Source organism: Python bivittatus, unplaced genomic scaffold, assembly GCF_059951505.1.
Source record: "Python bivittatus isolate LINGU-HERP-01145 unplaced genomic scaffold, Pbiv_v1 ctg000850_np1212, whole genome shotgun sequence".
Lineage (NCBI taxonomy): Eukaryota > Metazoa > Chordata > Lepidosauria > Squamata > Pythonidae > Python > Python bivittatus.
Window position 1 is genome coordinate 61235615 of NW_028277112.1, and position 12762 is coordinate 61248376.

The following is a 12762-nucleotide window of genomic DNA, read 5'->3' on the forward strand; positions in this document are numbered from 1 at the left end:
TAGTCCCATCGATTCAGATTTGTACTTTTTGCAAGGATTTGCTTATTTGAGAGACACTTTGACAAAAGGACATTGAAAGTAAATAGTAAGAGATTCAGGACAGATTAAAAATGGATTCTTTGTACAACCTTTAATGTAACTATGGAATTTGCTACCACAACATATAATAATGACTTCCAACTAGGACAATTCTGAAGTCAGACAAATTCATGGGAGCAGGGAACTAGATTAGTGGCTACTAATGGTTATAGGTTTCATGCTACTAGCAGGATAGAATGCTTCTGAATATCAACTGCAAAAAAAAAAAAAAGCAAAATAATGGTTTTTCTGTTCGTGTCTCAGGCTTCTTGCTAATGGACTTTCCATAGGAATCTAATTGGCCACTATGGGATTCAATAGCTCTTGGTTGACACAGCACTGTAATCATGTTCCTAAGTCTAAGTCCAAATCTTTTATCAGCGTGCGCAAAACTCTATATTGGTTTTGAGGTTAGTAGGCTGCTGCTAAAAAAACGATAACTCCTATAAAGAGGATTAGTAATAAACTAAGGATGCAGTTACTTTAAGCTATTTACTTAATATGGACAAATCCATTGGTTTATATTTTATTTTAATGCCATGATTTTAATCTATTATGCAGTTACCTATGGAATCCTACGGGCAATTCTGGTGATGCTCCCTCAGTAAGATAGTTGTCGTGATTCTGGCATTAGCACAGCAAAGGATTTCGATAATGTTCATGACAGTAAAAGTTAAACTGGGATGGCTGGTGTGGGTCTTCCGGGCTGTGTGGCCGTGTTCTTGAAGTTCTGTTTCCTAACGTTTCGCCAGCACCTGTGACCGGCATCTTCAGAGTGCAGGAGCACAGACAGGAGCAGTTCTCTCTGTGCCCAGGGTGATGTGACCCTTCTGTGGGTATTTATAGAGATCTGAGGGGGGGGGATTATAGATCTCTATAAATACCCACAAAAGGGTCACCTCATCCTGGGCACAGAGAGAACTGCTCCTGTCTGTGCTCCTGCACTCTGAAGATGCCGGTCACAGGTGCTGGCGAAACGTTAGGAAACAGAACTTCAAGAACATGGCCACACAGCCCGGAAGACCCACACCAGCCATCGTATGCCGGCCGTGAAAGCCTTCGACAATACAAAACTTAAACTGTTGGTGAGAAGGCAGGATAGTGATTTAGCATGGTGGGGAAGGTGATAACCACAAAGTCAGGACAAAATCTTGTTGATCTGCAAGTGCACCCAGTAGCTCCTTCCCTCACTTGGCTTGACTGCAAATCACTCATCCATGGTTTGTGGTTAGGGAGCTCTTATGTAAATTCAGTGCGATAGCCGCTTCCAGCTGGGAAGGAATCTGTAGGCTTTGTTGAAATAAGCAGTGGGTTCCCCTCTAGTGCCTTCTTCCTAGAAGAAAACTTAAAGCAATCCATAACTGAATGCTCTGCAGCCATGCTGCACAGCGAGCAGTGTCATTGGATCTGTCTTTGGATAAGCCAGATTTTGTCTTGACCATGATGTGAAAATATGCTGAAAGTTTTCACCCTCTTACGATGCGTGCATTCGCAGTGGGTTCCAAGGAGACAAAAACAATTTCCATACCTACAACAGTTTTGGAATTCATTCACATTAGACGCTCGGGTAGAACTAACGTGGATATATTTTAAAGAGAAGTAGGCATAGTCATGGGAAAGAGATTTAGCTAGCTAAATAGACATCTTGTGTCTAGAGGCATGGTTGTTGGTTTCTGCTGATGAGCTTCTCAGAAGGATGTGATGTGCCCAAATATCTTGAGAGGCCCTTGAGATGATCTAACAGGACTTTTCCCTTTTCATTTATTTTAGAATGGAGTCCTATTCTGGATTTTTCTTTTCTAACAAAGAAAAATAATCCGCTCTTAATATGAACAGTGGAATGACCTAAGGAATCTGCATGCACGAACCAGCATTACTTCCAACAAAAGACAAAGAAAATAGCAAAGTATTTCTGAATATCCACCAAGTGCTTATCAGGAGTTTTTGTGTGACTTAACTGAAACTGTCTGGTTTGCATGGGGAACCTCTTTCATTGCGTAAGCTTCAACAGTATAACTGAAAGATGTTTGTTTAATTACAAACATGGTTATAATTAATTAAAAGCAAATCTGTTTAATTATGATTATTTATATCCTGCCTTTTAGGATAAACTGTCCTCCCAAAGCGATTTACAAACGTTGTAAACAATTGTAAATAAAAATGGCTCAGCAGGTGGCAGCACTTGGCTGACTTTGGTCTCAGAAGCTTATCCCGGGGCTGTAGACCAGTCTGGAAAGGCAAAAGCCATCCAGGAGGCAGGCACTGGCAAATCGGTATATATCACTGCCAGGAGAACTTCATGGGTGACCAGAAGGTGAGCTTGACTCAAAGGAGGCTTTACCTTCTACAATAAAAATGCAGTGAATCTGATTTTTAAAGGGCAGAAGAAACTTCTATGATCTTTTCCACAATAGAGTTGGTGGTAGCAGCTGTGGAGCAGGGAGGGAAGAGGCTAGCTGAACAGGTTTCTGTAGTGATGGTTGCCTGTCTTCCACAGCTATCAGATGTTATTCTGAACATTTTTCCAGGATTACAACTGTCTCTAACATATTCCAAATGATGCTTTGACTTCTGTCTTGAGTATGAACTGCCTCTTATCCCTCCAGATACCCCTACTAAAGTGGGTGTTGTAAATTACCATAGGCACCACTGAAGATTTGCATGGATGATGCAACAACTTTTTAGGGCAATCAGAGACTATTAGAGCAATCCTTATCCCATGATAGCCAGTAGGTCTAGAGTCAGTTAGTCATTGCCTTTGATAGACAATTCAGAGTGGAAAATCTGACGCGTCGTCAGAATGTGAATCACCATCCTTGATGGGATCAAGGAATAGAAAACAGGCTCTATTTAAGTATTTGAAGTGATAGCTTTTCAATAAATGGAAAATGGGAATGCAAAAAGCCCACCAGAACAGAGAGCTTTGGGTGGGGTATAGAAGCTTATTTGACCCCTGCTTTTTCCAGAAAAAGAGTCAGAACACATTCCTATTCTGTCAGTCGGAAGACAGTCTGGTTACAGTTGTCAAATGCTCTGTACAACTCTGTTGCCTCCACATTTGCAACAGGACACTCTTCTCATGGGAAAATCTAGCCCTCAGGTTCCTAGTCCTACTCTAAAGAAGATGACAGATCAATAAGATACCGGTTTCTCCAATAAATCAAGATCAAGATACCCATCTCCAATATGACTATAAATATAAAGAGCTGATTGTGACCAGGAGAAAATGTTGTCTGGCCAAGTTTTAACATAGTTTGACACTGGTAGAGGAACCTTGGGTTATTAACCTCTGGTACAGACTTACTTAAACCAAACCTCCCCTTTCATTTAGAAAAGCTTTCCAAACAGCTTATGCATCAGTAAAGACAAAATAACTCCAGGGAGGGACCACGAGAGCAAGTTACCACTGGGAAGCTGAGCCTTAAACAGCTGTGAGCATGTCCAAGTACTATATGATTCCAGGAGAACATTTATTGCATCTCATCAAAGGTTCACTTTTTTTTTTTTTTTTTTAGCTCTGAAGGTTGTTCAGGGGTGGCTCTAGATGTACTCCTAGGAAGCACATTGAGTTTGATCAAGAAGCTTGTTTCTGTTGTTTGTCCCCAGTCTCTAATTCCTAAATATTGACTCTAAATATTGAGATTCCTAACTTAACTTCCATGTCCAATAGTTACATGAACTGGAGCATGCTCTTATAACTGCCCAAAATTTGATCACTGTGATTTAGCCACTGATGTTTTAAGAAGCTCTACCAGTAAACCCAGGTGGAATAGCACCATTGATAATTAGCATCGAATGTCTTAGAATTGTTAATTTCCTCTGCTGAAAATGGAAAGAACCTATCCCAGAGTGTCATAAACAGTAGGAAAAGGTTACATCTAGCCCTTCTGTATGTCTATAGACAGACATGCTGGTTTTAGTATTTAGTTTTTGTTAGCACCTCTCACAGTGAGGTTCTCAGGGGCAATTGGTTTGTGTTTTGTGCAATTAGAGTAGAAAGTAAATATAGCCTGGAACACTTATTCTACTAGGAAACTTTCCAGTGATGGAATATTATAGGCAAGATAGGAATATAGAATCTATTTTATAGAGGTAGGTATAGAACCTGTGATGGAATGTATCTACAAAGAGGAGGGTGATGTGAGAGGTCAAGGCTATCAGGAAGGAGGGGGTGCATTCCAGGGGGGAAAGGAGACGAGGCAACACAGTCCACAGGGGGAGTGTGGGAAGCGAAAGAGGTTCAGGACAGCCACTCCCTCGAATCTCTCAGGGTATATCCACTAGTTGCTGTAGTATAGATTTAGTTTGGCAAGATTCTGTCTATAAGGTAGAAGCAAATAAAGGAACTTTACTCAACTGGACTGTTTCACCATTGTTCTTGAGCTGGGCCTGACAGAACCCCAGTCTAGCAAAACCCTTTTACAATCTCAGGGACATCATAAGAATATTGAGCTTGTGTATGCCCAGCTGGCTTAATTTAATAAACTTAATAAAATGGCTTCATTTTATTGTGGAAATATCAGTACTTGAGGAATTTATCATTATTGGTCACATAATCAGCCAGTTGTTTAGACTGGATTTGGCATTTTTATCCACCTATCTAGTGCTTCCCAAGGACCTGGGATAGGCAGATGTTGTTGTTTGATGGGTTAAAGGTATTGTCGCAGGATGTGAGCTGTTCCAAGTAAAACTGCCTTTTGCAATTGACTGATAGTGATTTTGTCAATGCCGATGGTCTTCAAGTGGTGCTCCAGATGTTTTAGGATTGCACCCAAGACGCCTATTACTATCGGTACTATCTTTGCTTTCTTTTGCCACGGTTGTTCTATTTGCAGGTCTTTATATTTTGTGATTCTCTCCAGTTCTTTCTCTTCTCTTCTGCTGTCTCCAGGTATTGCAATGTCTGCTATCCAGACTTTTTTGTCTTTCTTATCAACAATTGTTAAGTTTGGGGTGTTGTGTGGCAGGTGCTTGTCTGTCTGAATTCTAAAGTCCCAGAGCACTTTGGCTTCTTCATTTTCTATTCCTTTGTCTGTTTTGTGGTCCCACCAGTTCTTGTTTGCAGGCAAATTGTATTTCTTGCAGATATTCCAATGCACCATTGTTGCTACTTTGTCATGCTGTTGTTTGTAGTCAGTCTGTGTGATCTTCTCCTTCTCCTTCTCCTTCTCCTTCTCCTTCTCCTTCTCCTTCTCCTTCTCCTTCTCCTCCTCCTCCTCCTCCTTCTCCTCCTCTATCATCATCATCATCATCATCATCATCATCATCATCATCATCATCTCACCTTTTTTATATCTGGGTATATACAGTGGGGGGTTTTCCACTCAAAATCAGCACTTATTTGTATGAAAGAAGAAGGGTAATGAACCCAAAGCATACATATGATATGTAGGTAGATTTGAAGTCCCAAATTTCTTAATTTGAAAAATGCGAATCTTGGAAGACAGGTAAGACAGTTGAGTTGGACTAGATAACATGGTAGAAGAAGATACAGAATGGAATGCAGAGGACTCAGGCAATAGAAATGAAGATCTTGTGAATGGAGGGGCAAGACTCTGGCCCTGCAGAGGTGAAACATGCATTCACATGTATTCAACTCTAAATATTCATATATTTTAGAGTTAGGGGACTAGTGAAGAAAGGGTAGGGCTACCAGGTGTGGGTTGCAAAACTCTGGATGTCCACTAACAGTAGCAAGAATTATAGTTCTCTTTGCTGTTCTCTAGTGGTTATTTGGATTGTTGCAGCCTTGGATTATTGTAGAAAGAGTGATGCAGGTTGAGTTTGACACAACAAATTGGGAGTGATAAAATCTGAAAGCATATTCATTTCTGTACAAGAAGAAAAGCCATCTCTTTGTGCTATACTTACCAGCCCTTGCACTTGGAAGTTTCAAAAGAGGAGAAATATCATACATACACATATACCCAGTATTGCAGATCCATAAGAAGGAGTGCCCTCTTGTCAGCCCTGCTAGATAGATCAGATCAGGAAATCAACTCTACAGGAAGACTAAAATGACTTTTATTGAAATTGGTTATAATAATAGAATCTTACAAGTCTGGTTATGCTGTATCTTATAGTTCAGTGACTTAGGCGGGCATCTGCCTGAGATGCTTCCGGTTGTTATTTCATAGCTCTGGACTTAAAAATGCTTCATCCCCTTTTGCCTAGGCAATGGTTCCTGCATATTTCTGTCAAGGTCAGCTTCCTTACACTGTATACCTCCTGCAGCAAGACTGGGCAACACGCGGTCCTTTATGGGGAGCTCGATTGAGGCATCATTGTTATCTGACATTGACCATGCTGTAACAGAATGTTCCCACAGGACTGACATAGAAAAATAGCCTGATGAGAATGCTTGCACCCCTCTTTTATTACTTTCAATACTAGACATGCACTTCAGAATATGCCACTTTCTATCAGTCATACTAAAAGCCAGAACTAAACCAAATCTAAATCTGATTGGCTTATTGGCTAGAATGTCTTTGTAAATAAGCCTTGAGAAAATGGCTTTGTATGGCTTGTGAAATGAGGAAGTAAACAAGTTTACAACTGTTGATTTCTTGTTTTGTCAGGTCAGGCAAAGCTGCAATGAATCCTCTGAACACTGGCAAAGCAGTAGTTTAATTAATTTAGTTGATGAGTCTGCAAAGGCGTATTTAGTTGACCTTTCAGGTTAGGTGCTGAAAGAAACTGCTTGTTTTCCAAACAATTTCTCTTCCATCTATATGAAAAGTGTATTTCTTTTTGTGCATTTAAAATCTCTGGGCTCCATCAGTTCTCTTCCTTCTCTTTTTTAGGACAGAGTAATCTTTCACTTTCATCTTAAAAAGGAACACCACTGGTCTCTTATTGAAAATCAAATATCCAATCCTCTTTCTGTATCTACATTTTAAGTAACTGATTAATCATTCCTTAAAACATTCTTCCCCAATATGTTGCCATCCAGATGTGTTAAGATTACAACTTCCAGAATTCTCAGCCAGCATAGCCAATTGTTGTTGTAGTCCCAACCAATTTGGAAATTTGGAGAAAGTTAGCTTCAGCATTTAGCATTGCACCAAAGAGTCCTTCCTTGCTGAAATGAATGCTGGGGAAGTCTTATGCATGATCATATCAGAATTCAATAAATATCTCCTATTTTTAAACACTCTAGTTCAAACATTGTACTAAACGATCATTTGGTTGGCTTGGTTTTGGTTCAGTTTGTTGTACGAACCCCATCGTGATTTATGTCATAATTAATGGTTTTCTATGGTATATGAATTTGACCTCTATAGCTTGTTCAGGGCATGTTTGAATCCAGCACTGATAAACTTATATTTTCATTTCTGAGTCACAAATGAAAATATGGAAACTATTGGTTGTATGCTGGGAATATTCCTGATCCCATAGCAAAACACTGAAAACCAATGACATATTTGCTCTTCATGGTTCTTGCTGGCATGCTTGCCTAGTTCACACAGGAAGGCTGTCAGTGCACAATGCAACAGTGGGTTTGTTCTTCAGCTGGCTTGTTATGGAGCTGTTTTGGAGCAAGGGAGAGTGACTGGCCCAAGGCCACTCAGCTGGCTTTCATGCTTAAGGGAAGACTAGAACCTGGCCCTTCTAATCCAGCACCTTAACCACTGCACCTCACTGCTCTCACTATTTATATAACCTCCCATTTATTCTGTTCATTGATCCTGTAATAGTGTTCGTATCCACTGCAGGTTATTTTGAATGTAACCAGGTATCTCAATATCTAAGCTATATAAAGGTATGTATGTGTTTTTATATTCCAGAGGTTAATTCTTGTACTTCTCTGTGTGTTGGCATGACACACAAACACACAGGCACATGTGTGTAGCAAAATCTACTGTCTGGAAAGATGACTTTGGGTAATAGATGACTATTACATAGCACTAGAATGAAAATATCATTCCCCTCTCTTCCCCTCCTGCATTTTAACTTCTAGAAAGCCAGAGGAGGTGGGCTGAATCTGGAAGAATTCAATCCAAAGAATTGTAATGAATCAGTTAGTGCACGCTAACCAAAAGAGGGAGAGAGAGAGAAGAAAACACACTGAGAGCCTCCACACAGATGCAATTAATCCACTGATTTGCCAATTAGTCTTAACAGGAACCCACTGAGTCAGTGAGGAATAACTCGAGCACCTGTCCTTCCTGGTTAAGGGGACTGTATTTCTGCAGACTAAGTTTCTGCCTTTACCTATTTCAACCAATGCTACCAGCTGACGCTCCTTCTGTGTGCAGGCAGGGTGTACTAGAGACGGTTCTCATCTGAGTTTGGTTGCTATGGTTACATGCAATCTGCTGCGTTCTGGGTCTCTAGAACTAGAAATGATTGAGGGGAGGCAGGCATCAGAACCTTTAGGTAAACATCACCTTTCCCTTTTACGGAAGAGCTCTTGATCAAATCCATTTCTCTTCTTGTGCAGGAGTTGGCAGGTAGCATCCACTGGCAGAAGGGAATCGGAGTTGTAGAAGTACCTTTGTCACTTTGGGCTGATTGGAAAACAGAACTGACTGTGCTTGAAAGCTTTGCCTCCTCTTCTTTGAAGTTAGTTTGAGAACAAGAGTTGTTTGCTGCCAGGGGTGGGAGAATGCAGTTTTGCTGTCAGGACTCAGATGAAACGCTGTTGGATTTTGTAGGTGTGTAGGTCCATGTTTGCGTGCGGTATGTGAGAGAGAGATCTGACGTCTCAGCTCATGAATCTGAAGAAATGAGAATCAGTCTAATTAATTTTTTCACACAGTTTATTAATCCTTGCAAACCAAACTTTGAAAGGGTAGAAAGGTAGGGAGAGGAATGCTATTAATTAATTGAGCTAGACTCCCTTTTCTTTTCTATTAACTTCTATTTTAGTTTAATTTTGCTTACTACTACTTACTCTTTTTCTGTATTTTGCATAAACTTGCTTACGCGAAGTGTGATGGATGGATGGATGGTTGCACACACCCTCTTTCACACGCTGCAATGGATATATACGTATATATCTCTGTTAATAACTTTCCACCTCCCTTCAAAGCTAGAAAAGGTAAAACTCTGCTGCAGGCTTTATGCAAAATGATGTGAGAGCAAATCGCAATGTGAACAGGAGGACTTTAGTATTCAGCACAGTGATGCCAGCCTGGGGTCCCCCAGCTCTGTGGGATGGCAGCTCCTGAAATTCTCACGCAGCATGCCAAACCCTGGGAATGATGTCTGAAATATGCATCTGGTTGGGGAAGGCAGTGACTTCATTTCACATAGGCTATCTTGGTAATCCCTACAAAGCCACAAGAGGTAAGGTCATCCTTTATCTCATTTTGCAAACCTGACCCAATACCGGGATCTGAGCAGAATGAGATTTGAACTTGTCACTTTCCAGTTGGTAGCTTGCTCACTTAGCCAGTGTGCTGCACAGCTCCTTCTTGCTTGCTTCTGAAAAAACATATGCCAAAGAGGGCTGGAAAAACCCGACTCCCCTTCTAATAAAGGATAGCATGGAATATCCTGTGAACCAGCGGCATCTTTGTTCACAAGCCCACCCTTCCTAAGCTGCTTTGAAAATCATTTAGCTGGTGGATTTTTTGTTTGCTTCTTTTCAAGTAGCCCCAGTCTGGCAGACTCGTCTCTGAGGCTTTCCTTTGATTCATCTCGATTTTATCTGAGCCTCAGTTAAGGCACTTTGACATGGCATTGCCGAAATTACAAGTGTAGCCTGTCTTCTGTCCAAAATGAATTACTTTTTACTTGGCTTTTTGCCATCTGCTCTGCTGTTTGAAACTGACACTCTTGAGTCCTGTGTGTGTGTGTTGGGAAAGGATGGCGGTATCTGCTGAGCAGTGAGGGAGCGTGTAGGGGTGGGGTTTCCATCCTTTTATATTTCTCAACCAGTGACGTGAGCCGTGCCTTGAACAATCACGCTGCCTCAAAACACTGTAGTTGAAGATGCTTTGTATGAGAGAGACTGTGTGTTTGTGTGTGGGGGTATGTGTGGTGGTGGGGGAACCAGCTTGGTGCATCTTTAAGCAAACACTGATTGCTACAGCCTGAGCTTCACGGAGATTCTTCTCTTTCTAAAATTACCCTGAAGAGAATTGTTGCTCATTTTTCCCCTCTCGAAGCTCCCTGGCACTTTTATAGATACCAAATTCTATAACTCATTTATTTACTTTGCCGAAATGATTGGAGTTAATAGTGTGCAGAGTACCAGCAAAGTCCGGGTGAGAGCCACAGGTTCAGTGAAATATCCACGAGAAGACCCCGTCTGGCGGCAAACCCACCGCTCAAAGTCTATGAAAATTTCCAACTCCACGGAGTTTTCTGCTAAGGAAGCCAAGGTAAATGAATAGATGTATGGGTGCATGGGTGCATGGATGCATATAGATTGCCTCCATATTTGTGACAGTTGTAGAAGGAGAGGGCCAGGAGTATTATCAGTTGATGGTACCTTTTTTTTTTAGAACTTGAATGCATTCCTTTAAAAAATCATTGAAGGGAAGGAATAACCTGGGGGGTGGGCAGAATAAAAAAAAAACTGGATAGATTTTCAGAGTGCCTCACAAAATGTAACTGCATTGCATTGCATTGCATTGCACGGGTGGGTGGGTGGGTGGGGGACAGGGGTAGGAAAATAAATCTCTGGCACGTATATGCTGAAATCCTCTGTATATTGAATGGAGATGCCTTTTGCTTCTCCCCTGGCGTGGCTCTGTGTGAGTGGGTTGTATGATTCTGGTGGTATTCTTATAATACAGGGCTCAATATTGCCATGAAACATTCATTTTTACATTTTGTGTGTTTTCATGTGAATGGTTTTTTTGGGGGGGGGTCATCTCTGTATTATGTTTGTCACAGTAGATATTATCAAGCTGACTCCATCCACCTACTTCAGGAGCTATTTGAAGTGCCTTTAAAGTGTCATATTGTGTTCATTTTAGCTTGTGTGTGTGTATGTTGTTCCTTTTAAAAGCAATATTATATAGTTTCAAGAGCTGCTGAATAGTCCCATCCATACAGCTGGAATCTCTTTAAAGAGATTGATTCTCAGTTTGACCATTTCCCCTTCTGTCTCTTTCGTTTCACTGCAACATGCTACTAATGTTGTTTCACAAGTATGCTAGTAAGGAGGTGCAATAACCTGTGAATCTGCAACATTGCACATAAGATGCAAAGGCTCTTAATGCTGTCTAAACATGCAGGAGGGTTTATGCACTTATTCTCTTTTCTCTCATTTGTTCCCTCCCTCTGGGTTGATACTACCACCCGAGTGCCACGTTCTAAAGATCCATTTACATCAGAAGCCCACAAATTGGGATAGGGTAGATGTCAAAATCTTGGAGAAATGTAAGCATCTGTAACGTTGCTTGTAATTGTTCTGTTGTAATTCTTCAAGAAATATATTAAAGCTTTCTTGCTCCCTTGCAGGGAGGTTGAAAGGAGTAGAATTCTCAAGGTTGCTTACATGTTCATAGATGTTCAGTTTGCTGGTGAGTTCTTCGCCCACCAAGCGGTGTAATTATGAAAAAAATAAATAGTACCTTACTCGCAACGTCTGCATTTCGTGGCAAGGTCTACTTAGTTGCAGCAACTGAATGGTTTAATCAGGTGAACCTTCCTTATTAATAACTGAAGCTTAGCATGCTTGCTTGGATGACTGAAGCCCCCCAAGTGGGTTTCAAATGATTCCAGACAAATTACAGAAGCATTCCTAAAGAAAAAAAGCAGTGTGTTAATGATAGATCACATGTTCTGAAGGCAAAAGTTCTCAGTCTAATTCCTGGGATCCCCAAGTAAAACTGGAAGGACTTTCATCTTGAAACTCTGCAGAATGTTTGCTAGTGAATATCAGGAGCAGTGAGCTGGATGGAGCAAAGATCTGTCAAAATAAGGCAGTTTCCTACACTAATATCTTTTAATTAAGTGCCATCAGATGTGGTCCCACCCCCTTTTCTGAGAGAAGACCAAAGCTTGCTGATCCTGTTGTTGCTTAGCCCGATTCACACATCCTTATAACTCATTTACTATCATACCAACATCAAAGGTTATTCCTCACAGATGAAACTTTCATATCATTTGATGTCATTTCAAACAGGTACTTTTTAACTGGGGTTGTTCACTCACTCAGCAGATTAACATCAAATGTCATTTTCCAGAGAGGCAGACGTTTTCGTTCTTTGCAGCGGAGGAAAAAAGTGGCATATGGCTTCTTAAAGATGTTTAGTTTGATGATGTCTGGATAAGTTATCCAACTGAATTTAATGAAACTCTGTATGTGTATATTTAGATTGTTCTTTTTTTCTTCCTGTATCAAACATTATCAAGTCTATGATTAAAAAGTATAGAAAATAAAACACAAAATAAATGCAATTCTAAATAAAATCTAATATAATAAAACAAATCATTGAGCCAGTATAAAATATCATCTGGTAGAAGGTAGAGGTTGGATCAGGAAGGGAATGACAATTGACCTTCAGTCTGCTTTTGTGAAAGTCATTTAAATGTTCAGTGACATAGTTTCTTTTTTTATCCCTACCACCTGGCCCATCTGTATTATTCTTTCTACTTAGAAAGAGAACTATTAGCATGTAACTCTGCTAAGTGCCAGAGTGGATAAGAAGTGAATGACTAAATTTGGAGGGGAGGGAGAATCTGAGATATACAGGAAAAAATGGTTTCAAAATAATAACTCTT

General features: G+C 40.6%; 1 protein-coding gene across 3 annotated transcripts in view; it reads left to right on the forward strand.

Annotated features, from left to right (window-relative positions):
- LOC103054328 (PH and SEC7 domain-containing protein 3-like) overlaps positions 1-12762 on the forward strand; it is a 170383-nt gene that overhangs the window by 98709 nt on the left and 58912 nt on the right. The window contains exon 1 of one of the 3 annotated variants that reach the window (XM_007425835.3): positions 9971-10409. The exons of the other annotated variants lie outside the window; for them this stretch is intronic. Within the exon in view, the coding sequence (XP_007425897.1) occupies positions 10251-10409 (159 nt within the window). The 5' untranslated portion in view covers positions 9971-10250. Of the gene's footprint in view, positions 1-9970; positions 10410-12762 lie in introns of those variants that run through there. 3 annotated transcript variants of the gene reach the window in all.